Source organism: Lactuca serriola, chromosome 5 (assembly GCF_051521515.1).
Source record: "Lactuca serriola cultivar US96UC23 chromosome 5, Lser_US96UC23_V15, whole genome shotgun sequence".
Classification (NCBI taxonomy): Eukaryota; Viridiplantae; Streptophyta; class Magnoliopsida; order Asterales; family Asteraceae; genus Lactuca; species Lactuca serriola.
The window spans coordinates 3,595,802-3,623,149 of record NC_136412.1 but is presented as its reverse complement, the minus strand read 5'-3'; the positions used below and the strand labels follow the sequence as shown (position 1 = coordinate 3,623,149).

The 27,348-nt window shown below is 38.6% G+C and overlaps 1 protein-coding gene across 1 annotated transcript; it reads right to left on the bottom strand.

The window, feature by feature from the left end:
- Positions 1–4,627: 4,627 nt before the first annotated feature.
- On the bottom strand, positions 4,628–9,090 carry LOC145051807 (cellulose synthase-like protein E1). The gene is made up of 8 exons (XM_078999631.1): positions 8,763–9,090; positions 7,114–7,435; positions 6,871–7,011; positions 6,623–6,742; positions 6,326–6,538; positions 5,984–6,214; positions 5,514–5,861; positions 4,628–5,253 (listed from the first exon to the last, which is right to left on the bottom strand). Exons 1-8 carry the CDS (start codon positions 9,077–9,079, stop codon positions 4,708–4,710), a joined length of 2,238 nt encoding a protein of 745 aa, XP_078855757.1. The 5' UTR covers positions 9,080–9,090; the 3' UTR covers positions 4,628–4,707.
- Between the last annotated feature and the right edge of the window lie 18,258 nt (positions 9,091–27,348).

The window sequence follows — 27,348 nt, the reverse complement described above, 5'->3', positions numbered from 1 at the left end:
CCGTTATCCTCACTTTACGTCCCTAAAACAACTATCTCAAGGGACCTAATCTAGGATTTTCATCGGGACGGACATCACTGCGAAGGGGTTTCCTCAACAATAGATATCCTAAAGGCAACCATGAGGGGGATAGAGTACACCGGTGAACACATCGTTCACAACACCTACAGGTTATGAACCTGCTAGCGTTCCACTGGACTGTCTAGAAAGAGTCCGTGGTCGTTATCCATACTCCGCTGAATAACTAGATCAACAACAACAACAACATCGAGGCCTCTCATCTGTTTATTACACACCAACTATCTACCCATGTTCTACCCAACATATTAGTAGATAAAATATATTTTTTCATACGTAGTTTAAAGAAAACCTGTATAGCATGCTTTAATCAACACATATATCACATAACAGATGAGGCACACACACACATAACACATATCTCATAAAGAAATAAGCAGATCTATAAGATAGAAGAGAGTGAATACTCATTCACACATAACACAACCAAATATATACACATAGCACGTATTTTTATATAAAATACTTCGTATTATTGTATTAGAAGAAATAACTACACACTCACTTGATCAGAAGACGATCGGACAGCACTACGGCTTATAGAAGTAGTAATCCACAGCAGATCTGGAAGATCTCCTCGAAAATTGAACTTCTCGCGGGCAGAGCTTCGACTCGGGAACCGCGCTTCTCGGGATCTTCGGGATCTCGGGACTTGCCTCGGGGCTAGAGTATGATACCGGGACTTCGGGGTAGCTTCGGCACGAAAAACGATGCAAAAGACTAGAGAGAAGAGAAGAAAATGAACAAGAATTATGGCTGCCTTCGGATCCCCTTTTATAGAGGCTGGAGCCTCGGAGTACGCGGGGCGTACTGCGTTACGCGGGGCGTACTGCCCAAAACGTCATTGCTTACGTATCCGAAGTGCTCGAGTGCGAGTGTCGACATCCCTCGGAGTACGCGGGGCGTACTCGAGTACGCGGGGCGTACCTCGGATCAGATCGGTGACTCCTTCGGATAATGCTTCCGAATTTCCAATTAAATTTAAATACAAAATATTAAATAAACTTCGGAAATTCATATCTTCTTCATACGAACTCCGTTTTCGACGTTCTTTATATCCACGCGAAGGTGAGACTACGCTCTACAACTTTCGTTTAGACTCCGTCGGCTAATTTTGACTTTATTTTTTATTACTTATTTTTAATAGGCCGCGACAGAAACTTTCGTTATAAATTCATAACTTCTTCGTTTGACGTCCGTTCTCGCCTAACTTTTTATCGCTTCGATACCAACAACGAGATCTTTGATTCTCATTTAGATTGCTTCGGCTAACAACCGCTCGATCTCAATTCGAGTATTTCAGGCTGTATACCGCTAAGCCGGAACTTCGATAAATCATAACTTCCTCATACGAAGTCAGATTTGGGCGTTCTATATATATTCGGAAACCTCGTTTCGACTACTACAACATTAATCAAGAATATTAAGTTTATTTTACACTTAAATTTTGACGCTTATTTTTTTTATTCTTAATTAATCATACCACATAATTAAGCAATTAAGCACAAAATACATAATACTCAAATAATACATTCTTATTATTTCAAAACGGGTTACAAAGTTTAACCTAGACTATTATATTGCTAAAAATGGCAAGCCCGGAAACACAGGCGTTACAGTAGCAAACCTAGATGATATCACAAAGACAATCACCTAACATACGAACCCTACTGGTGGGCCGACATTGTGGCCGTAGACCCACCGCTACTGGAAGGTAACTCACCTCGAAGTAGCTGCTGATCTGCACGGAAACTGTTTGTCTGCTGCTGCTGCTCCGGAAATCCTCCAGCTGCAATTCCCATGAAACACTCAATCAAACACTGCTAACCGCCCTTAGGGTAAAATGACCACTTTACCCCTAGCCAAGTCAAAAGTCAAAGTCAAAGTCAACTTCCAGTTGACCCGACTCGCCGAGTTAGCTTGCCAACTCGTCGACTCCTTATCCAGTCGATTGACCTCACTCCCGTTCCTACTCGCCGAGTTAGGCATAGACTCGAAGAGTTCTCTTTCTAAACTGATATCCATTTGTCCTTTATCTCACTCGTCGAGTTGTATGAACAAGTCGTCGAGTTCATCTTCATCTGATGAACACTTTGGTCTGTGACTCGTCGAGTTGTATGAACAACTCGTCGAGTCTGTTCTTGAGGCAAGAAGGTTGCCTTGGACTTCACCGAGTCAGGGCATTGACTCACCGAGTCCCTCCATCACTGAGTCTGGCTTCCGATTCACTGAGTCCACTTAAAGCTCACTGGTCCCACTCGGCATAACTCAAAAGGGGAAAATCGGGGACTCGCGACTCGACTCGCCGAGTCCGAAGAACGACTCGCCAAGTCGCATGCATGAAACTTCTATATACTCGATTCTGCTTGAATCCAGTGCATTCCATTCATGGATCTGGGTTCTTAGGGCTTGATTATAACGTAAAGTCTCCAACTTTACGTATAAATAAACACCAATAAAGGTTTTAGGGCTCAAAATGCACTAAAAGAGTAGATCTAGGGCTCCCATGCAATATGGCTCCAAAAAGCCAGTAGATCCGAGCTCCTAGAGCCCAATCATGCCTAGATCCGAAGTCCCTTAACACAATAAGCTCATTACTCAAAGATCAAGACTAGAAGAGGCCTTAAAATGACTATCATAAGCTCTTAATGAGATAATAATGAAGGAACAGAGAGGGTTTCGAGTCTAATACCTCTAGAAGCTCTGAAATGGCACAAAGATTCAAGATCTTCTTCCTCTCCTCTTGATCTACCTTCTTCTTATCTCCAAAACTTCAAGGAATTGTACCAAAAGCACCCAAAATACCAAAAGAGGGGTTAGGGTTTCGAGTGGGAGTGTTCTGGATGCAATGGGGGCCGCTATGAGGCACAAAACGATGTTTAAATAGGGTGCAACCCCTTGAAATTAGGGTTTCTTCCAGACTGGCGGACTCGCCGAGTCCAGGATATGGACTCGTCGAGTCGCCAACTTAAACGTGCTCAATATCCCGACCCTACTCGGCGAGTCGGGCGTACAACTCGCCGAGTTCCAGCTAAAAATGCAAAAATACTTAGTTTAAATTACATACCAGGAACCAGGTGGTACATGGAAGAAATGAACTCAAACTTGTTCATGAGATAAAATACACCATAGCACTCTATATCTGGAACATATATCACCAAAGGGACCCTAAGGATCCATAAAGTTTCTAACTTTATGGAACCTAACCATTAAAACTCTCACGGTCATGGAGAAAGGGGACAAGAAACCTCGATCGAGAAGCACTAAACATAAAGCTTGGAACTTGAGGACTTACAAAAGTCCAAAATATGAGCAAGGATGAGGAGAGGAGGTTAGCTTGCTAAATCTATGCACCAAGTGCTTCTTTTTCTTCTTTAAAGCACCAATAACACTCAAATGACAAAATGGAGGCTAGGGTTTACGTTGAGGGTAAAAGGGAGGTGATGGAGGTTAAGGGTGTTCAAACCCTAGCCCTTACTTCCCTTACATAGGGGAACAAACCCCAAAATTAAGGTTTTTGCATGTAGGGGTTGTCACGTCGTAACATCTAATGAGATGCGCATTTTCATCGGGCACCGCCACGGTGACACAATCATGCTTACATCATGGCCAAAAGTTCATCCTTTAAGACTTAGGTTGACAAACTCAAAAGTGATGCTTACCTTAAACTTGGTGTTACAGAATGAGAGAGGAAAGGTAGCGGGTTGACTAGAGATGGTGATTAAGTTTGTTACTTTGTTTCATGTTTTATGTCTTGCATTTGTGCTTAATCAAGTACTATGTATTCTACAATTCTATTTTTATTTCCTGTCACTTGGTAATCAAAATCATCTATGTTTCGTGTTTATTGGTAATCAATTATGTTTACTGTCTTTGTATTAATTAAGCATGTATTCTGGAAAATGAAGTATGTTTGTTGTTTTTTAGGTTAATCTAGTATGTTTATTGGTTTTGGCTCAATCAATTGGGTAAACCGTACCGGACCACAAGGTACACTACCAGTCCATACCAAAATGAGCCTACTCCTCTCCGTACCCGATACACTCAATTTAGCGAACCTCATACTCATTTATCGTTCCTGTACCGAAGCGTACCATGTTTTAGGTAACTATGGATTGATTATCAGTGGATAGAAGTTTTTTTTAATAGAAAATCGATTATAAAGTTGAGGAACTGAGATGGGATTTAGTGTGACGTGAGTCGAGGTGCGATTTATGTATGCAAATGTTAATACGTTGATTGTATACATAGAGTTAAGGTGTGGTTGATTATATTTTGAACTTCAAATTGATGACTGCTGATTTATAAATGAAAATTTCATTTTCGAAGTTTGGAAAACAAGAATGAGAAGACTCCTCGAGTCCTTGGTAGTCGATTCTCGCTTTGGCGGGTCGTCCTTTGGGCTTTTGATTTATTATTAAATAAAAACATTTGGGGAATTAAGGACTACAATTCTAATATTTATGAGTGGCACAAATTTTTGTTTGTTTACCCGCTATGTAAAACTTTTATTATATTTCAACTTAAACCGTAGGAAAAATATTAGAAGTCAATCAGCAATAAAAAAATGTATTAGTTCAACACAAAGATACATACATTAATATATGAAATCTCATCATATCGAGATTACTACAGAACAGCAAAAATGGTACAAAAGAACAAAGCAAGGAAAATCGATTTAACAGTGACATCACTAGGAATCTTTCCTTTATCTCTACGAACAAAAAGTCCCAAGTACAATGGTACATTAAGCAGCACCAATACAAAACAAAGTACAATATGAATTGCCATGGCCTCGTAGTATGCTTCCCGAGTTCTCGTGTCCATTAACATTGATTTTATAGCAAACCCGAGAAAGCATATCATATTGATTATCGACTGTGTAGCCACCGCTATTGACAACGGTGATGACACTCCAAACTCTATCATCTCTTTCTCGTATCTCTCGTGAACATCGGTATCTGTTACCTTTGAACTGATTACGAATGATAAGTCGGAGCCCAAGATGGTGTCGAGTAACGCAAAGAGGTAGGAGCTTGTTCGCTTGTATAGCCAAATTCTCCGGTCATTCCACCACCCTCTCGTGGTGCCACCACAGCCAAGAAACTCAAAGTAGTTGTATGCGGTGATGGAGATTATGATGTATGCGTATGGGAGAAACCATATACTTGATACCTGATCAATATCACCAAAATTGTATGATTTGTAGCACAATATGTCCGGAGAATAACCTAAACAAATTGACTTTTTTTTATTTTTTTTATTATTTATTGCTCTTTTTTTTAGTTTAAATATAGTTCAATACAAATTGACTTTTGTAACTATCGTATTTGAAACAGGATAATTGCAAAAATGAATTAGTTGTGATAGCAGTCATTGGAGCTAAATCTATAGGATTTATGGTCGGCATAACTGCTAAGTGGCCACATACGTACCTGAGGGAAAAGTTGAACATCGTTTAGGAGACAAAGGGATGGGACGATAGAGTAATAGATGGTTGGCAAGGAGGAAGTGGCCCATAAACAATACATCATATACCCCATTAGTAGACCAGGGTGCACCCTTCCGAGCCCATACCAAGCCGGGCTATACTTTGACATCAAAATCATTAAATCTCCCTCCGACCACCGTTTATGCTGCACCAGGGTCTGGTCGAGAGTGGTGGCTGCAACACCTAGAAACGCGTTTCTTTTTGGATTGTAGAACACCGATTTCCATCCTCGACAGTGGATCGATAGCCCCGTTATCACATCTTCAACCGGACAACCGTATTTCAACCCAATCTACAACATAAATTATTTAACATAATTTTGGATTCTGACGAATGATATACGAATATATATAATATTGATATGACCAAATGAATATATATGGACTTTCTGAAAAGAAACATGTAAAGTAAAACCTCGTTGCCCCATTCGGTATCACTTTCGAAGGTACAGCTCGCAAGAATCTGTATATTTTCGGTCTCTCTCTGATTGCAATTGGTATCCTTCTCTGATTTCCAATCAGTTAATTTACTTCCTTGATCACTACTACTACCGAAGCTTTTTCCTGACAGAATGTCTCTCCGGTGAAAGCAGCCGGTTCCCACATATAAAGGCCCATCAATGCCATCCAAACCATGGAAATCGACCTTCATTAACCAACAAATTAAAAGTTAAAACCCATTAACTAGTTAGTTTCACGTCATATATATTATATACATACAGTCTAAATCATTAATTCAAATACATCTTAATTTCACCTCACGAAGTACTCTAAGAGAACCACCATAGACTTCATTCTTTGTAATATTTTCGAAACACTGCGGGTACTGCACGAAAGCGATCTCGTGGCCTTTTTCTTCGTCCAAGAAGAAACAAAGTGCATCTTTGATGGTATCACTGCTATTCGAGTACATATCGCAGTCCACATTCAGGATTATGGGCCCATTGCTTATCATGGACGACACCCTTATCTGCATTAAATCGTGTCTTATTTTTTTTTTTTTTAATCATGGACCCACGTACAAAATGAAAAACGGAAGCAGATATATACTTACCAGTGCATTCATGGCTCCAGCCTTGAAGTTATGGAAATGTTCTGGTCTCTTTTCTCTAGCCATATATACAAGTTTTGGAAGGCAATGCCCCTCTGTATCTTCATCATGATCAAGCAAAATCTGGATAACGTATAAAACTAGATTTAATTAATGGGATGGGAGTATTCGAATTGAAAACGAAGTAGGCTAGGTCGAACGAATGAGAGTGAATTAGCAGCTAGCTAGCGTTTGATTATAATTATAATTACTTGGACGATGGCAGCGTGATCCCGTGGAGATGTAAACGAATCCCATTCCAGAAATCCTTGGTGTTCTAGGCGTAGTTTGTTGGGAACTCTTCCAATGTTTGTCACCTTTTCAATCCGATTCTTCATGTCTTCAAATAATCTCTGCTCTCAAAAGAAAACATTCTCATTTTTAAAGACGTAAGAAACAATGCATATTGTATTCCCATATCCATATGTCATTGTCTAAGAAAGAAAAAATACTACCTGAATGACAATGAAATCCTGCCGGTGTTTTGTATGATCCCGTGGAGATGCTGCTGATTTGAAATAGGCGGCCGGGGAGAGTGGCTCGACCTTGTAATTTCGGCAGTAGGGCAGCCAGTGCTTGGAGAAGATGGCAGCCTGAGTGAGAGCATAGAACGTAAGTTCGGAGCCACCGTCGTCCGAGAGGTAGACGGAAAGCTTTTCCGGCGGATAGTCATAAGCCATCACCGACAAAACAGTGCTGACCACCATCATTGGTGGCTCGATTACAGGGTCAGCTGTGCAAACGAATACGTCCACCCGGGGCAACTCGTTTCCGAACCTGTTGTTAGTATTCACATAATTAACCCTTCAAAAACTCATAGTCATATATACACAGGGGCGGAGACAATGAGGGGACTAAAAGGTGCTCAGCCTCCCCCAACATATAATTTAACTTGTATATTATTAGTCATATTTTCCTTTAATTGTTTCAAACAAAATATATGATATTCATAATCTAAGTGTCAAAGTCCATCGGTCTGCAAGAAGCCCAAATTCTTTAATTATATGAGGAATTACAATTTAATGAATTTACAAAAAAAAATAAATCACTCGACAGGCTAACAAGATAAAGACTAAATAGTTCATAGTTTTCAATTCGACAATTAATCAATGCTCCTCTCTTTAAACTTAGACTTCAGAAAAATGTCAATTTAAATTTTTATTAGTTATTATATCTTTTATTCAGTTTATTTTTTTAGAACATTTACACAGGCACCCAATATACTACTAATATTCTACATCTTTCGTCTCAAACGAGACTTCGACTCTCGCTGAGGAGCACCTATTCCTCAATTTCTAATACTGCTAGGTCAAAGGCTCTTTGGCTATTATATCTTTTTATTTAATAGTAAGTGTTCTAAAATGGAGCATCCATTGTAGGTATGAATTTATATTCTAACTAATTACTTTATTACTAGGAAGTTAAATGATGATTATGAATAAGTGTTTATAGTCATTTAGAAACTTTGGAAGATTCATTCATGCAAAAATCGATCTTTCTTTGTCAAATTTCTTTCAAGCTTATAGGCTATATTATGTTATTGTATATTTTAACATTTTATTACGATTTAAGTCTCATTTATCCTAAAATCATAGTTCCGCCACTATAGATACTTGCCCTTGCCGGACTGAAAAATCCATGAATTGGGTCGAAATTTACAAAAAATACCATCTAAAAACTCTTTACTACAAAAATTAAAAGCGGCGATCGCCATTTCCGTTCAAACTTATAAGATTATGTATTAGAAATTTGGATACGAAGGGTAGGAGACAAAACCGTAGATGGTTTTTGTTGGTGTCCATTTTCTATTTTTTGATATATAATATGTATTTTAATTTATCATAAAAATTTATATAATAATAATAATAATAGTAATGATAGTAACTTTTTGATAACAACTAAAAGTGTTAGTATCGAAAATATACTTTCAATTATACTTTTTCAAGGAGTCTATTGATTCAACATTTTGATCAGCAAGAATAATAAAATATTAGAGAGAAAAATACAGCATAGCTAAACAGCTAAATGATTGATTTTCCACAAGAAATATGAATTTAAAATGCTGAACAACAACAACAATATAAAAGAAAAATAAAAAGTGGACCTTTGGGTGAGCCTCTGTTTGAAGGTCCGACGGTGGGTCGGATTCCATCGGACCGACTGAGTCAACATCCAATACAGACCGAACCATAGCTCAGCTGCAAAACTTCCGATCCAAAACCACCTCCCGGAAGCCGACGCCATTAACGTTGCTCTGTAAACCCATATCCATACAACGCTCACCAACACTGTCGCTGCAAACACCCTGTATATCTTCCTCCCTTTTCCTCTCTCCGTCTCAAATAATCGACCATTTCCAACATTCATTTTTTTTTCTTTTCTGTGTAGATCTACAAATGGCTCTCTAAATAATATATTCATGTCATCGTGTCTGTATGTGTACATTTATTAATGTGAGAAAAATTAAGAGGAGTTGAGTCAGGTAGAAAGTTTGACTACGGCAACCGCAAGTGGTGTTTGTTGACAAATAACACGTACGCTTAATTTGCAAACGCATGCAAAAGCCAAAACTACCCAACCATGATACCAACTTAGTTATATGGTTATGAATTATTTAGTATAAAATTTTCCTTGTATTTATTTAATATCAACTAAACCAATTATGCAAGTTATATGTACTATTAGAAATTTGAAAGGTCAAGAAAATTTATTAGAAATTTTAAAGGTTATGGAGTTTCAATACGGTGTAAGTAAATTTTTCTCTTTTATAATAAAGATAGACGAATGTCCATGTGTTGTGTAAAAGCATATATATATATATATATATATATATATATATATATTGAAGTCTTTACAAATATATGTTTTTCTAAATATAAAATAACATTGTTAAATTTAATATAATAATTCGTATACTAAATTTATATACTATATTGATTATTTTGAATTATATGATAATATATATACAATTATTATAACTACATAATCTCAATCATTTGAATAACTTCTACCCGCGAGTTATACATGAATAAAAATTAAATATAATATATGGTTTAATATTATTTATATTTATTATTGTTAATTAATTTTTTAAAATTTATTTGCTTAATGTTTTAATTTATACATTATAATTCTTTAAAACATCAAACATTATTTTTTGATTTTAAATGTAACAATATAATCATTTATATAAAGTTAATTTTAACTATTGTTATTATAAGTTATTTTAAGATACTTATTTGAAAATTTTTAACAATTATAAAAATATCTTTAGGAATTATTTTAGTTAAATTGAGATTACAATTTTGCTCTTGCATTTATCGCTACAATATATCACTTTTAACTATTTACAAAATATTCTTTAGTTTTTAAATTGGAACCAAATTTTATATATAAGTTGGCGTTATAATGTTATATTTAAATTAACAATTTAAGTATTTTGTCCAAACTGTTCAAAAGTTGTAACTTTAAACTGATAATGGTTACATATAATATTTTAAATCTAATAAATTAAGTATGAAATGTTAAAAGTTAAAGACATAATTTTATAAGTAAAAATAAAGATATTATTTTAATTTTGAAATTTGGTTTATTTATGATTACATTTTACGTTTGATATTTATTTAACCTTATTAACCAACTTATAATAATTATTAGAAAGACACTATAATTTATCATTTTTAATTGTTTACAAATTATTTTTTTACTTGTTTAAGTTAAACTAAAATTTATATTTCAGTTAACCCTATAATGTTATATTTAAGTATTTTATACAAATTGTTCCAAAATTGTATCTTTAAAATAATAATGTTTTACATCCAACAATATAGTAAAACTGATAAATTAAGTATAATATGTTAAAAGTTAAAAAACATAACTTTATAAGTTGAAATAAAGATATTATTTTAATATTGAAATTTAGTTTTTATATGATTACACTTTAGGTTTGCTATTTATTTAACCTTATTTACCAATTTATAATTATTATTAGAAATAAACTGAAAAGTCATGAGAGTTTAAAATGAAGATGGTGAAAAGAAAAATGCTTCATTTTTAAGTATATAAAATGACTTCTACTCGCGAGTTACACATGAATAAAATTAAATATAATATAAAGTTTAATGTTATTTATAGTTGTTGTTATTGTTAATTAATTTTTTAAAATTTATTTGCTTAATGTTTTAATTTCTATCATTATAATTATTTAAAACATCAAACATTCTTTTTTAATTTTCAAAGTAACAATATAATCATTTATATAGAGTTATTTTTAACTATTGTTATTGTAAGTTATTTTAAGTTACTTATATAAAAACTTTTAACGATTATAAAAATATATTTAGGAAATATTTTAGTTAAATTGAGATTACAATTTAGTTTTTTGCATTTATCACTACAATTTATCATTTTTAACTATTTATGTAACGTCGGTTCTAGGTATCGTTTAATTCTATAACTTTTTAGGGTTTTGTGCTAGGACTAGACGAGTTGGGGTAGATATCATTTATGAGGACGCGGTATTTAGATCCTACTCGACGAGTCAGAAGGCCCCAACTCGATGAGTAGGCGTTGTAAAGGAAAACCCTAATTTTCAGGGGTTTGTACCCTATTTAAAGAACTTATGGCTCATTTGTAGCCTCTTTCATCGTTCTTACAATCCGGAGAGAAACCTTAGCCACGTTTTGGTGCTTTCTTGAGTGTGTGTGAGCTTTAGAGAGTGAATCTTGTGCTTTTTGGAAGGAAACTTGGAGAGTGAAGAGATTGAAGTGAGGAGAAGGTTTTGGATCTGGCATCTACCTGTTGTTAGCATCTAGTTAGAGGTAAAAAGTTGCTACCTTGATCTATTTTTTGCTTAGATCTCATCTTATGGAAGAATATGGTCACTTTTGGTGCAAAAAGGGTGTCATACTCGGATTTGGACTAGTTATAAGGATATGGTTCCAGATCTGGACATCTCTAGGTCTTCAATGACATAAAGTTCCCCACTTTATCCAGTTTAGGCCCTTTCCATGCACTAAAACCTTGTAGGAACCTTAGTTTTAGTGTTTTAGCCTTGTGAGGCCTTGCATACACGTAAAGTTTGTAACTATACATGGTAACTACACCATAAGGGGTTGGATCTGTGATTTGGAGTGTTGGATTCCACTAGAAATGACAGAACATAAAAAGGGCTTAAGGGACTCGACGAGTTGCTTAGCCAACTCGACAAGTCGGGGAGGGTTTTCCCGTTTTCGGGATCCTGAGTGATTTGGTGGGCTGATTAAGGGATGTCGGTCAAGAGATTTCGGTTTAAAGTCCTTGGACTAAGGAACTCGACGAGTTACTCAGGTAACTCGGCAAGTTGACTCGGGATTTCGGTTATATGGAGTCTGAAGGAACTCGACGAGTTGTTGGATGTACTCGACGAGTTGAGGTCAACATGGACTATTGACCTTGACATTGACCAGGGTTGACTTATGGGTATTTATGGTATTTCAGGATTGTGACAAGTTAATCACATGATGATTATAGGCAGTTGAGTTGGAGCTGTGCGTTGGGACTTATATGATCTTATCTTGTCAGTTAAACATTCACGAGAGGTGAGTCTCCTCACCATACTAACGGGTCGAAGGCACCAAGGTCGGACCATTTTATGATATGTGGTACACTAGATGAAGTTATATTATGATACATGATAGTTGGTTATGTGCTAAGAAGTATGCTAGTTGTATATGTGGTATGCTTGTATGGAAGACCATGGGGGAGCTCATGGCACCTGGATGTAAAACCATGTGGAGAGCCTATGGCTTTCTTACTAAAGACCATGGGAGAGCCCATGGAACCCGAATGTAAGACCATGTGGAGAGCCCATGACACTTAGGTGTAAGACCATGTGGGCAGCCCATCGCATCCTGGAGTAAGACCCTGGGGACGAGCCCAAAGCATCCCTATATGTTGTATGCATGGCTTATGTGGTTTATGTAGCTTTTATAGATATTATGATTATGTGATTGTGTGGATTTGTGGGGTATGCTCTGGGGAACTCACTAAGCATTAAGTTATAGTTTATGGATTTGTTTTAGGTATATCTGAGCCTAAGGGCAAGGGCAAGGCTTCATGACGCGGCATGCACTATCTATCTGGCATTTTTATGGGGTACACTAATGTTTGGAATAATATTTTTGATGTTATGAATTAGAAAACAAATGTACTTGAGATTTTATGGTTTATTGAAAATGTTTTTTACTATTTTAAAATGAAAAAATTCCTTTGAAAAATTGGGTCGTTACAAGTTGGTATCAGAGCCTTGGTTTGAGGGATTCGGGCACACTCTCGGGTGTGTCATGACTCAAACTAAGGAAATGGTAAAATTGTTTTAAAAAAAGTAAAAGTTAAAAACTTCTTAGAATGAGAATGAGGAGAGTACAACATGCATGATCGGCCGAGCCAAGTAGGTACTGTCGGGTTTTGAGCATTCTAACACTCTATGGTGTACATGCAACCCTAGAAACCTTGGATCTATGTTTTCTCTAAAATACATGCAAATTTGTTTTCCAAGGTTTACAACCTAACTAGCATGTTATGGGGTACTTGTAATACAAAACTTTAAGTAGAATAACATACCTTTCTTTTGTAGTTGATTGCTTGGAATTTTTGAGCCTAGCACCAATAGTGTGGATGCCTCAAGTGGTGTCACAAATCACCCAAAACAATTTGGAAATACTTAAGAGAATATGATGCTGACTAAAATCGGCCAACTCTTGTTTCTCACGCACACTAGTGCCAATTCTAGAACCAAGGACCTTTGTATATAGTATGGAGGATTAGGGTTAAACCATAATACCTATGACTCTTCATTTACCTAGGATCCATTAGTTAAAAGCTCCATGGACTATCCATAGACTTCCATATACTCTCAGCCCATCCTAAATAAATCTTAGACCAATCCATATATATATTTAAGAGTCCATATTTAATTAGCCTCTTTTGATCACTAAATTAATTCCAAAATCAATTCTTGATCAACTGATTAAATAATATGATTTCAAATTAATATATTATAACTTATAATATGTTAATAGATCATAAACATCTTATTCTCAAAAGTATATCCATACAAATTGTTAGGTGAAGTGCAACCCAAATGGACCATGTCGGGTCAGGTCAAGTTCATACCAAAGAGAAACCCTAGTCGCGTTTTGGTGCTTTCTTGAGTGTATGTGAGCTTTGGAGAGTGAACTTTGTGCTTTTTGGAAGGAAACTTGGAGGGTGAAGAGAATAAAGTGAGGAGAAGGCTTTGGATCCGGAATCTACCTGTTGTTAGCATCCAGTTAAAGGTAAAAAGTTGCTACCTTGATCTCCTTTCGCTTAGATCTCATCTTATGGAAGAATATGGTCACTTTTGGTGCAAAAAGGGTGTTATACTCGGATTTGGACTTGTCATAAGGATATGGTTCCAAATATGGACACCTCTATCCAGTTTAGGTGCTTTCCATGCACTAAAACCTTGTAGGAACCATAGTTTTAGGGTTTTAGCCTTGTGAGGCCTTGCATGCACATAAAGCTTACAACTTTACGTGGTAACTACACCATAAGGGGTTAGATCTGTGATTTAGAGCCTTGGATACCACTGGGTAGGGCTGAACACAAAAAGGGCTTAAGGGACTCGATGAATTGCTTAGCCAACTCGACGAGTCGGGGAGGATTTTCCCATTTTCAGGATCCTGAGTGATTCCGGTGAGTTGATTAAGGGATGTCGGTCAAGAGATTTCGGTTTAGAGTTTTCGGCCCTTGGACATTAAGGAACTCGACGAGTTACTCATGTGACTCAGCGAGTTGACTCGGGATTTCGGTTGTATGGACTCTGAAGGAACTCGACGAGTTGTTGGATGCACTCGACGATTTGAGGTAAACATGGACTGTTGACCTTGACTTTAACCAGGGATGACTTTGAGGGTATTTACGATTTTTTGGGATTGTGACAAGTTAATCACATTGTAACAACGTAAAATTTGAAAACAATTTTTCATTTTAAACACATAATTTCATTCATAAAGAAATCCCAAAATCCAATGTTTCCCATATTATCCGAATAAAACAAATCCCAAGATCTCTATACATAAAATCCCTTAGTGTGTACAACTCATGCCGGCGCCTTCCCGTGATCCTCGCTGGTACATGAAACACATATAACATAACACGGTAAGCATAAATGCTTAGTGAGTTCCCCAAAATACCACATACAACACATACACCACTCGAGGCTACAGTACGACCCTTCGGTCGATGTGTCTCAGTGGGACCCTCCAATCTCGTAGCTCGTTGGACCCTCTGGTTCGGTTATAGCTCGCTGGACCCTTTGGTCCGGTCTGTATCGTTGGACCCTTCGGTCCGGTCTATATCGTTGGACCCTCCGGTCCAATCTATACAACACATAGCATACATATATCACAATGCACATAATCTCATACATACACATAGCACACAAGACCCTCCGGTCTACACATGGATACCACTCTAGGTAATGTATAGTGAGAAGACTCACCTCGGGTAACTCGGATAATATCGCTTTCAAATACTGATCTAGCCTCCGCCTAGCCACATAAACAAGTTCCTCAGATAAACAACAGCTCTCAAAGGCTAGATTAAACCCTTCCTATAATCCCACAGAAGGGTAAAAGACCATTTTACCCTTCCCTGACTCAAAAGTCCACATGTTGACCAAAACCCTAAAAGTCAACGAAAGTCAACAGCAAGCAGTACGCGGGGCGTACCAACTCATGTACGCAGGGCGTACTCCGGCTAACCAGAATCGAGGGACTTGACCCCCTACACGGCGCGTACTGGGATTACACCCAGCGTAAGTCCCAGTTTCATATTTCCTTCATTTTTAGTCTGAATCCATTAAGACCTAGGCTCATATTCCAGATCTAAGATCACTAATGCCTCTTAATCCATAAAGTTGAAACCTTTAAGCCTTTACATGGCTGTAAAGGTCACCATTCACTTCAAACATATAACCTCTTTCCCCATTAAGCCCTAAACTCATGCATGACTTAATCTTAACATCCAAGATTGGATTTTTATGAACCCACAACTCATATTACCCTGAAATAGGGCATATCTAAGCTTATGTAGACAATTTGCTCATAAAGTCTCCACCTTGGGACCAAAAACTCTAAAAATTGGTCCATGAAGCACAAATCAAAAGTGATAAGGAAAGCTTTGAGCTTTTTACCTCCAAGTGAAGCTCCACCCTCTGTAGAACTCAGATCCAAGCTTGAACTCCAACTTCTAGCCTCCACAAGAACCTCCTCTTCTTCTTTACTATCACACAAAGGCACTTTCTAGCTCAAGAACACTCACACACAAGCTTTAGAACGATGATATAGCTCTCGTAGGGTTTCTTTTTGTGGGATGGTGGCTGGGGATAAGTGATGGGTTTTGAGCATTCTAACACTTCCTAAGTGTACATGCAACCCTAATAACCTTGAATCTATGTTTTCTCTATATACATGCAAATTTCTTTTTCAAGGTTATTTCCTAACTAGCATGGCATGGGGAACATATAAAACATAAAACTAGTAGAAATACATACCTTGTTATTGTTTGGAATCCTTCAAGACTTTGTGAGCCTAGCACCCCAAATGTTGTGCCTCAAATTCTTCACACAACACTACAAACTTGGAATAACTTGAGAGAATATCACTTAGCCTCAAAAATCGGTTATGCCCTCTTATGAATACCCTAGTGACGATTTTGCATGCTATAGGGTTTCTTTTATAGTGTGTCATAATTAGGAGTTAAAAATGTAAACCCTAATTGTCATGACTCTTCATTTCTCATGACCCATGGGTTTGTAACTCCCATGGACTATCCATGGAGCTCCATATGGTTATAACCAAACCCATAAACCATGGATCATTAATCCACCATAAAAGAATTGATGATTGTCATAATCAACCCTATATATTTAATTAGTCTAACTTTGATCACCAAATTAATACTAGATTAATACTTGATCAATACTAATTAAATAATACTATTATTAATATATTAGAATTTATAATATATTAATAATGACAAGTGTACTTTCTCTCATTTTGTCTATCTAAGTATTGGAATGCCATGCAACCCAAATGGATCATGTCGGGTCGGGTCAAGTACATACCAAATAATGTTATGGACTTAGACACTATATCCAACAGTCTCCCACTTGGATAAGTCTAATAACTATATTTGCAAATATGACTTCAAAATCCGACTAGCAATCGTAGCTCTTTCAAAGTCTCTGGGAACTGAGATGATGATGATACGCCATTTAAGATAAGTGATCATATAATCCTCTGTTCTGATGATATCAGCCGGAGAAACACATGGAACATGGTCTTACTTATTGTCTAGCATTTGTTTCTCGATCTCTGATTTGTTTCGACATAGAAATAAATTGAACACATCAATTAGGTTCTGACCAGGCCCGGTACATAGGTCAAAACCAAATCATCGAGGGGCCCATATATCGCTTATATTTCTAGAAGGAATAGATAAACTTCGACTGATATGCTTGTACTAACTACTTGTTGAATTATTAATAAAGGCACGTTTTATAACATCAAGCTACCAATGTGTTTTCATACAATCAATGAATAACCAACTCATAGTCAACAACTCATATCTCTAGGTTTGAAGATTTATATGATATTACCGTCTCACGATCACTCAAGATAAATTCCATGAAGTGATGCAAGTTGTAACATCCCGGAAAATCACAAGTAGAGTTGAAGGGCTAAAAGTGTAAATAAGAAGGTTGACTCGGCAAGTCTATGGTTAGACTTCGCGAGTCGAGTCACGTCTCAGGTTGCATGATAAGTGACCAACTCGGTGAGTCGCATGGGTGGACTCGGTGAGTTGGTGCTGAGTGGAGAAAACCCTAATTTCGGAGGATGAGCCCTATTTAAAGGACATTATACCCTCTCCCCAGCCTCTTTACTCTCCCTTGAAGTCCAGAAATCCTAGCCTTCGGTTGTGAGAGAGTTGGAGAGCATTTAGAGCCTTGGAGGAGGATTGAAGAACAAGAAGGTTGGAGCAAGAGGCTTTGCAAAGATTTAGCTTATTCATCAGTTGGAGCTTTCATTTGATGTAATAATCTTCTGTTTGAGCTTTTGTGCATCTAGATCTCTCATTTGTGGGGTTTTTGGGGCATAAATGAGATCCATCTCAAGTTTGGTGTAAGATCTGAGGTTGCTACCTCAGATCTAGGTTGTTAATGATCCAGAAAGCCATAAAGTCTATGCTCAAGAGTTGTTGGTGAAGGTCTTTTGTCCCAAACCCTAGCCCTAGAGTATTTTATGCTTAGATCTCTTTGGATTCACGTAAAGTTTGCCACTTTACGTGATGGATGGCTTGTCGAAGAGTAGATCTATGGTTTGGAGCCCCTGCATGGCTTGGAAAGCCACTGTATGGATTGAACTTCTGTTTTAGTTTTGGTTGAACATAGGATGTGCATTGGTAATGTATTTAACTATGAAGGGTATAAATATATAATTGTACTCTAGTTTAATTAATTAAAAATTTTAGTGCATTTTTGTTTCATAAAATATTAGTTATATGCATATTTTTTGCATTGTTCGGTACAAACATATGAACATATGGGCATCATTTCTTTATCTTGCCTTGGGTATCGATTTAACTTGTCATGTGATGCGACATGGACCTCCAACGATTCTTCTGGTCTTCTGCTACGGCGGAGATCTGCTAGTCACAATCAGTGAGATACGTTAGAGCCGTCCCAGGGATTGTGCCCCGGGAACGGACTCCGACGGTCAAGTTAGATCAACTAGAAGATCTGAGATGGTCCTCCATAGCTAGAGAGAACCATCCTGGTGCTGGTGGTGGTGTATGGTGGCAGACGGTGGCGGGTGGCGGTTGAGCCACCCGGCCGAAGTATAGTGGCGGCTGAGCCATAGGGGAAGATCCTCCTCCATGGGAGGAGGTACTATTATAGGGGATAATTAGGTTAAGGGGAATTAGGTCAATCCTTGGTCCAGCCCAATTGAGGCCCAACTAACAAGGAGTTGGGTGACGCCGCCCGGAGGCATCGGGCGGGACTGACAGGCGCGCACCAGGAAAGACTAGCAAGGGGCGCTAGGCAAAGGAGCGCCAGGCCGGGCCGGTAGGAGAGTCCCCATCAAGGCTGGCAAGGGAGTCCCCAACAGGGCTGTCAAGGGAGCATCAGGCAGGGCTGGCAGGAGCACGCCAGGCCAGGCTGGCATGCTAGAGCAGTCTAGGCCATGCTAATGGACCATATAGTGTTATTGGTACATGGCCAATGACATCAGACTGGACTAAATCATATAAACCAGCAGGAGAGTCCCCAGCGAGGCTAGCAAGGGAACGCCAGGCATGGCTGGCAGGAGCATGCCAGGCCAGGCTGGTGCGCTTAGAGCAGTCTGGGCCATGCTAATGGACCATATATCATCAAGTCCCCCCAGTCTGGTGTTATTGGTATGCGGCCAATGACATCGGACTGGACTAGTCATATAAACTGTGCGTCGTCAAGTCCCCCTAGTCTGATGCGATTGGGTTGTTGAAGATTGGACCGGACTAGATAAAGCACCAATACATTAAATAATAGAGAGAACGACTGAACCTCGCCCACGAAAGCCATGGGGTTGTGTGATGAGCCAAGTACTGCTTGAGCTAACTTGATATTCCTTCATTGAGAAGAGTACGAGCTGATTGGTGTGATGCCACGTAACTGTTGTTGGCAGTGTTATGCGGAGCAAAGCTACTAATAATGTTATTGCGGAGCGGGGCTGGTGTACGACATCTCTGTTGTGGCGTTTCTATCGTCTTGGGGGAATGTCATCGATAACTATCTTCATGAGCATTGATAACCGTTCTAAAGGTGTTTCTTGCTCGAGCTATTCCTGGCTGGATTTCCCCCAGTTTGATGTGGGTAACGTAGGTAGCCATATCAGAATTTGGTGCATAGACAAGGTTTTTATGAGAATACCCAGTGAGGTTGTTTGTTATTGTTGGATAAGGTGTCTAAGTCCATAACTATTTCTGGTATGTACTTGACCCGACCCGGCATGGTCCATTTGGGTTGCATGGCACCATGCAATTGGATAGACTAAATGAGAGAAATAACACTTGGAGATTATTAATATATTATAAGTTCTAATATATTAATAATATTATTTAATTAGTTGATCAAAGAATTAATTTGGAATTAATTAAGTGATCAAAGGATAACTAATTAAATATATGGGTTGATTATGTAAATCGTCCATATCTTGTATAGTGGGCTAAAAGGCTCCATGGATTATCAAGTTGGGTTCTACCCATTGGATGCTCCATGGATGCTCCATGGGAGTTACAAACCCATGGGTCATGGAAATGAAGAGTCATGACACATTAGGGTTTACATGGTGTAACCCTAGATGTGTCAACACTATATAAGAATCATATTCTCCACCAAAATCGGCTAGACAAAAGAAACTAGAGGGCTTGGCCGATTTTGAGAAGTGTGTGTTATCTCAAGAGTCTTTCCAAGAGCATTTGGTGTTGTGTGAAGCATTTGAGGCATCACACTTGGGGTGCTAGGCTCACAAGGTTTCAAGGAACACAAGCAACAACAAGGTAAGTTATTCTATCTATGATTCAAGTTAAAATTGTTCCCCATGTATGCTAGATAGGAATATAACCTTGGAATTCAACTTTGCATGATAATTAGACAAACATAGATCCAAGGTTATTAGGGTTGCATGTACACTTAGGAAGTGTTAGAATGCTCAAAACCCATCAGTGGTATCAGAGCCTAGGCTTGTTTGTTTGTTATTTGTGCTTAAAAGTTGAAGAAAGTCGAAAATTCTGCTGTCTGACTGATGGACTCGGCGAGTCCATGGGGAGGACTCGTCGAGTTCATGTGTATCTTTAACCTACTCGGCGAGTAGGTTTATGCACTCGGCGAGTAGGGTCGACAGAGTGCAGAATTTCGACTTGAGTTGCTGGAAATGGATTAGAATCATTACCCTAAAATGTTTTGGTACTTGAAAACTTGTTTTAGAAGGTGTAATGTCTTTTCTAACTCATTTACAACAACTAGTTATCAAAATTACAAAGATTAAATGTGATTTTGATTCTTGAAAGTGTTCATATTCATATTCTTGTTCTTATGATGTTTAGATGATCATAGGAATTATTTGTAACCTATGTGGTAGATTAATTCATGATCATAATGTGTTTTAATGGAGTCCATAACTTGTCCTCAAGTTATGGAAAAACCAAAAGTCTCTTGGATTAAAAACCATTAAAAGAACACAAGAGTTAGGAAAAATGAAAAGTCCTCATTTTATTACTCTATTAAACTCATAAGTTACAAGAAATGAAAAGTTTTGAAAGTTTACAAAACTTGCCCTCAAGTTTTGGAACAAGTAAAGTTAAGTTAAAACTTTAGTTCCAACCCCTAGAATTTTAAAAGTTAAAATTCAACCCTTATACTTATATTATTATGATTTAATAATTATATATATATGTATAAGAACAAAGTCGTCTTACCGCTAGTACGCCTCATTCACGAAGCCGGTCTATAAGGTGGGTATAAGGTTGTTGCCTATAAAATGGTGACTTAATGGGTGTCCACTCTCACCCACCGCTTGCTTGATCGGTGGAGGGTCGTTAGCCGAACGGGTAAGACAAGGACTTATTAATTCTCATTCAAAGTATGATGAATATTATAAAGTAACTAAATGTTTATTAAATTCCCAATCTTAGTTACTTTAGGAAAAATGTGAATAAGGTGCTATTCCATGAAATTACACTTTACACTTTGATTAAGTCGTTGGTGGAGCGTGTGTGGCTAACCGGCACACTAACTCGGACTTAACAAGGTAGGTAAAGGGTGACTTAGGGTTTATTATAGTATCGATGGAGCGTGTGTGGTTAACCGGCACATCGATTGAGTGATAAACTTTAAGGGTACCAAGTGATTTGCATGGTTACTTCACACCTCGTTTTGTGATCCTCGGTATCCCAGTCACAAAACTTGGAGGGCACACTCGAGATTGAAACATGCCTTTGAAAAGTTCATTGAATCTCAAAGAATCTAGGAATTTCTAAGAACCATTCAAAAACCTAATACTAAAATATTGCGGTTTTCGTGGTGGAAATTGGTGAATCGTCATTCACCTACCTTTCAAATATGATATAGCTTAGATTACGGCATACCTCTTCTAAGTTATATTATATTGTGATTGGATCCTAGCCTTAATATTACATTTGGGTGTTTTATTAAGGACTCTCTTATATCTAAACTAATCTTGTCCTCCTTCCTTCAGATGTCTTTCAACAATGCTTCTGGCTCTAATCCTAATGGCTCCTTTACCCTTATGAACTTGTGTGGGAAAGTCACCTTTGATGGATCCAACTTCAATGAGTGGATCAGAAACATCAGGATGATTACCCGCTACGAGGACAAAGAATATGTCCTTGACAAGGAGCTTAAGGAGATTGATGAGTCCACTGCAACTCCTCAGGAGATCGCTGAATTTCGGGCACATGAAAGGGATGCTACGAAAGTGGCTTGCATCATGACGGCCACGATGACAGCGGAACTCCAAAAGTCTTATGAGGATTTCTACCCTTATGACATGCACCAAGATTTGATGGAAAGATACCATCAAAGTGCAAGACAAGAGAGGTATGAAATCATCTGCTCCATGATAACAACCATGATGAAGGACGGGGAATCCGTCACGAGCCACATGCAGAAAATGCAAAGGTATGTGGATCGTTTGCTGAAGCTTAATGTGAACTTCCCGGAGGATCTTGCAATAGATATTATTTTGCATTCCTTACCATCGTGCTATGATCAATTCCGCATGACATATCACATGAACAAGGAAGAAGTCACCCTCAGCAAACTTCAGGGACTTCTCAAGACCGCAGAATCAGGTCTTAAGGGGAAGTCGATTGCTATCACTCCTACTCAAAACTCTACTCCGGTTTTGGCAATTGGGAAGAATCGATGGAGGAAGAGAAAGAGATCCTCGAAGGGTACCAAGGCTCGGACCCTTGATGGCTCTTCTTCAAGTGGAACCAAGAAAGGTTTCATTACTCCTTCTTCTGACCCAAAAGAGGCTGAATGCTTCTATTGCCATGAAAAAGCTCATTGGAAGCAGAACTGCCCAAAATACCAGCAAGATGTGAAGGATGGGAAAGTTAAACCCAACCATGCAGGTATTTACACTATCATTTCTAATAACTCACCCCATTCTAATTCTTGGGTCCTTGATACCGGGTGTGGTATTCACATTTGTTGTGACTTGCAGGGACTAAGAAGAAGTGAGGATGTGGAGCAAGGAAGGATAAACTTGATCATGGGGAATAGGAAAGCTATACCTGTTACCAAGATTGGAGTTTATACTTTATCGCTAAGTAGTGGGTTTAGTTTAGATCTGAATAAGTGTTGTTATTCGCCAGGAATGGCAAGAAATATTATTTCCTTCCATGCTTTGTACAAACAAGGGTTTACCTTTTCATTTAATAATGAAGTTGGTTCTATTGATGCTTTCTTTAATAATGTTCTTTATTTTAAAGCATTACCTTGTGATGGTGTGTATGAAGCTGTATCTGTTGTAGATAACTTAGGAAATAATGTTTTGTGTATTGATTCTACTAATAATAACTTGGATAAAGCATCTTTATGGCATTGTCGTCTTGGACATATAAGCAAGAAACGCATAGGCCAACTCCAAAAGGATGGAGTCTTGGAGTCGTTTGACCTAAAGTCAGATGATAGTTGCGAATCATGCTTACTTGGAAAAATGACAAAGTCACCCTTCACAGGTTCGTGTGAGAGGGGTGAAGGTTTGTTGGACCTTATACACACGGATGTGTGTGGACCATTCAAACATGCCACAAGGGATGCTAATCGTTATTATTTGACTTTTACTGACGATTATAGTAGATATGGATATGTCTACTTGATCAAGCATAAGTCAGAGACTTTCGAGAGGTTTAAGGAATTTAAACAGGAAGTCGAGAATCAATTGGGCAGGAACATTAAGATACTTCGATCCGATCGTGGTGGTGAGTATCTTAGTTCAGAGTTCCTCGACTATCTAAGGGAATGTGGGATAGTCTCACAATTTACACCTCCCAGGACACCACAGTGGAATGGTGTGGCTGAGAGGCGTAATCGAACCTTGTTAGATATGGTTCGTTCCATGATGAGTCGAGCTACGCTACCAATCTCATTCTGGGGGTATGCCTTAGAGACTGCCGCCCATATCCTTAATCTAGTCCCTACAAAGAAAGTTGCCAAAACTCCTCACGAGATGTGGACTGGTAAAGTACCTAAACTAGACCACATCAAGATTTGGGGTTGCGAGGCTTTCGTGAGACGCGAGACTCATGATAAGCTCGAACCTCGAAGCGAGAGGTGTATTTTCATCGGTTACCCACAGCGATCCTTTGGTTACCTCTTCTACAGACCTAGTGACAATGTGGTCTTTGTAGCAAGAAGAGGAGTCTTTCGAGAAAGAGAGTTTATAAGCCAAGGAGACAGTGGGAGGCAAATTGATCTTGAAGAAATTCAAGAATCAAGCGGTGAAGGAACTTCAAACTCTAGCCCTCAACTTGAGGAGGAAACTCTTGTTGAGCCAATTGACAAATTTGTACCTCTGAGACGTTCCACGAGAGTTAGGAGTGCACCTGAGCATTACTATGGATTCCATATTACTGCAGAAGGTGAGACACTTATTAGTGATGAAACACTAGTAAGTCAAGATGACCCTAACAGCTACGAGGAAGCCATGGCAGGCCCCGAGTCTGCTAAATGGAAAGAGGCTATGGATAGCGAGATACAATCCATGTATGACAATCAAGTTTGGAACTTGGTTGAAAATGTACCAGGTCGTAAGACAGTAGGGTGCAAATGGGTCTTCAAGAAGAAGACCGACATGGATGGTAAAGTACACACTTATAAGGCTAGACTGGTTGCAAAGGGCTTCTCTCAAATTCCTGGAGTGGATTATGATGAGACCTTTTCTCCGGTAGCCAAGATTAAGTCTATTCGGGTTCTGTTAGCCATAGCTGCATTTCATGACTATGAAATATGGCAGATGGATGTCAAAACCGCTTTCCTTAATGGAAAGTTGGCTGAAGATGTTTACATGAGTCAGCCAGAGGGTTTTGTCAGCAACGAGTACCCTAATAGAGTGTGTAAGCTTGAGAAATCCATTTATGGATTGAAGCAAGCACCTCACAGATGGAATCTTTGCTTTGATGAAAAGGTCAAGGAATTTGGCTTTTCTAGGAGTGAAGATGAATCTTGTGTGTATGTCAAGGCTAGTGGGAGTATAGTTAGCTTTTTGGTATTGTATGTGGATGACATACTACTCATAGGAAACGACATTCCAACCTTGCAGGAAGTAAAGTCCTGGCTTGGGAAGTGTTTCGCTATGAAGGACCTTGGTGAAGCTGCCTATATTCTAGGGATAAGAATCTTGAAAGATCGGAGTAAAAGACTAATTGGACTTAGTCAGAGTACCTACTTGGATAAGGTGCTGAAGAGATTCAGCATGCAGGATTCCAAGAAAGGAGAGTTACCCATCCAGAGTAACACCAGATTGAGTAAGACACAAAGCCCTAGCACTGAGGCTGAAATAGCAGAAATGAGTCGAACACCTTATGCTTCGGCTGTAGGATCGATCATGTATGCTATGACGTGTACTCGACCCGATGTAGCTTTTGCCTTGAGCATGGTTAGCAGGTATCAGGCGAACCCTGGCAAGGCACACTGGACTGCGGTAAAGAATATCCTCAAGTACCTACGAAGGACTAAGGACTGGGTCCTTACCCTCGGTGGGAGTGATGACTTGAGAGTTGTTGGGTATAGTGATGCTAGCTTCCAGACTGATAGGGATAATTTCCGCTCTCAGTCGGGCTGGGTCTTTACCCTAAACGGAGGAGCAATTTCTTGGAAGAGTTCCAAGCAAGAGACAGTGGCAGATTCTACTTGTGAATCAGAGTATATTGCAGCTAGTGAAGCAGCAAAGGGGGCGATATGGCTGAAGAACTTCATTGGAGACCTTGGAGTTGTACCAGCTATTAAAGAGCCAATGGAAATTTTCTGTGATAGTGAAAGTGTTGTTGCCTTAGCCAAGGAACCAAGGGATCACGGGAGATCCAGACACATCGACAGAAAATACCATTTCATCAGACATCGGATCGAAGAAGGACTCCTCGTGGCAAAGAGGGTATCATCAGATGAGAACCCAGCAGATCCCCTCACGAAGGGACTGAGTAGGGTTAAGCATCTTCAGCATGCTCGGAGCATAGGGCTGAAGGATGATATAAGTTTTAGTAGTTAGACAACTCGGAAATTTGTAAAGTGTAATTGACATTTGATGATGAATAAAAGGTGTTTTATTTATGAGTAAAGTGTTGCTATCTCTTGTCAATCGTTTACTATATTTCTTTTGCATGTTTTGACTTCCAGAATAATTTTGTTTGGTATAACATATTATTCAAACCTCCACAGTCGGTCATATGTTGGAAGTAGATATGAATCAAGACTGTCATGTTTGGTTGTAGAGGTCTAAGGTGTTGGACAAGGCTACAACAATCATGAGTGCTCATAAGTACTGAGCATTGGACACAACCCACGCTCACTGGAATCACTTCATGGAATTTTATCTCGAGTGATCGTGAGACGGTAATATCATATAAGTCTTCAAACCTAGAGATATGATTTGTTACTTACAAGTTGGTTATGCATTGACTGTACGAAACCGCATTGGTAACTCGATGTTATAAAACGTACTTTTGTGTGTAATTCAATGAGTGGTAGAACAAACATATGAGTCGAAGTTTATCTGTTCCTTCTTGGATTAGAAGCTGATATCTGGGCCCCTCGATGATTTTGTTTTGACCCATGTACCGGGCCCGGTCAGAACTAAGTTGATGTGTTCAATTAAGTTCTATGTCAAACAAATCGGAAATCGGGAAACAAATGCTGGACAATAAGCAAGACAATGTTCCATGTATTTGTCCGGCTGATATCTAGAACGGAGGATTATATGATCACTTATCTTAAATGGCGGATCATCATCTTCTCAGTTCCGAGAGACCTTGAAAGAGCTACGATTGCCGGTCGGTTCCTGAAGTACTAGAGATATAGTTATTAGACTTATCCAAGTGGGAGACTGTTGGATAAGGTGTCTAAGTCCATAACTATTTCTGGTATGTACTTGACCCGACCCGGCATGGTCCATTTGGGTTGCATGGCACCATGCAATTGGATAGACTAAATGAGAGAAATAACACTTGGAGATTATTAATATATTATAAGTTCTAATATATTAATAATATTATTTAATTAGTTGATCAAAGAATTAATTTGGAATTAATTAAGTGATCAAAGGATAACTAATTAAATATATGGGTTGATTATGTAAATCGTCCATATCTTGTATAGTGGGCTAAAAGGCTCCATGGATTATCAAGTTGGGTTCTACCCATTGGATGCTCCATGGATGCTTCATGGGAGTTACAAACCCATGGGTCATGGAAATGAAGAGTCATGACACATTAGGGTTTACATGGTGTAACCCTAGATGTGTCAACACTATATAAGAATCATATTCTCCACCAAAATCGGCTAGACAAAAGAAACTAGAGGGCTTGGCCGATTTTGAGAAGTG

Coding starts and splice junctions, on each gene's coding strand:
- LOC145051807 (XM_078999631.1), bottom strand. CDS start 9,079: ATGAATATATTATTTAGAGAGCCATTTGTAGATCTACACAGAAAAGAA. Junction 6,743..6,870: donor ATCACGCTGCCATCGTCCAA/GTAATTATAATT, acceptor TACGTTATCCAG/ATTTTGCTTGATCATGATGA. Junction 6,539..6,622: donor CTGGAGCCATGAATGCACTG/GTAAGTATATAT, acceptor GATTTAATGCAG/ATAAGGGTGTCGTCCATGAT.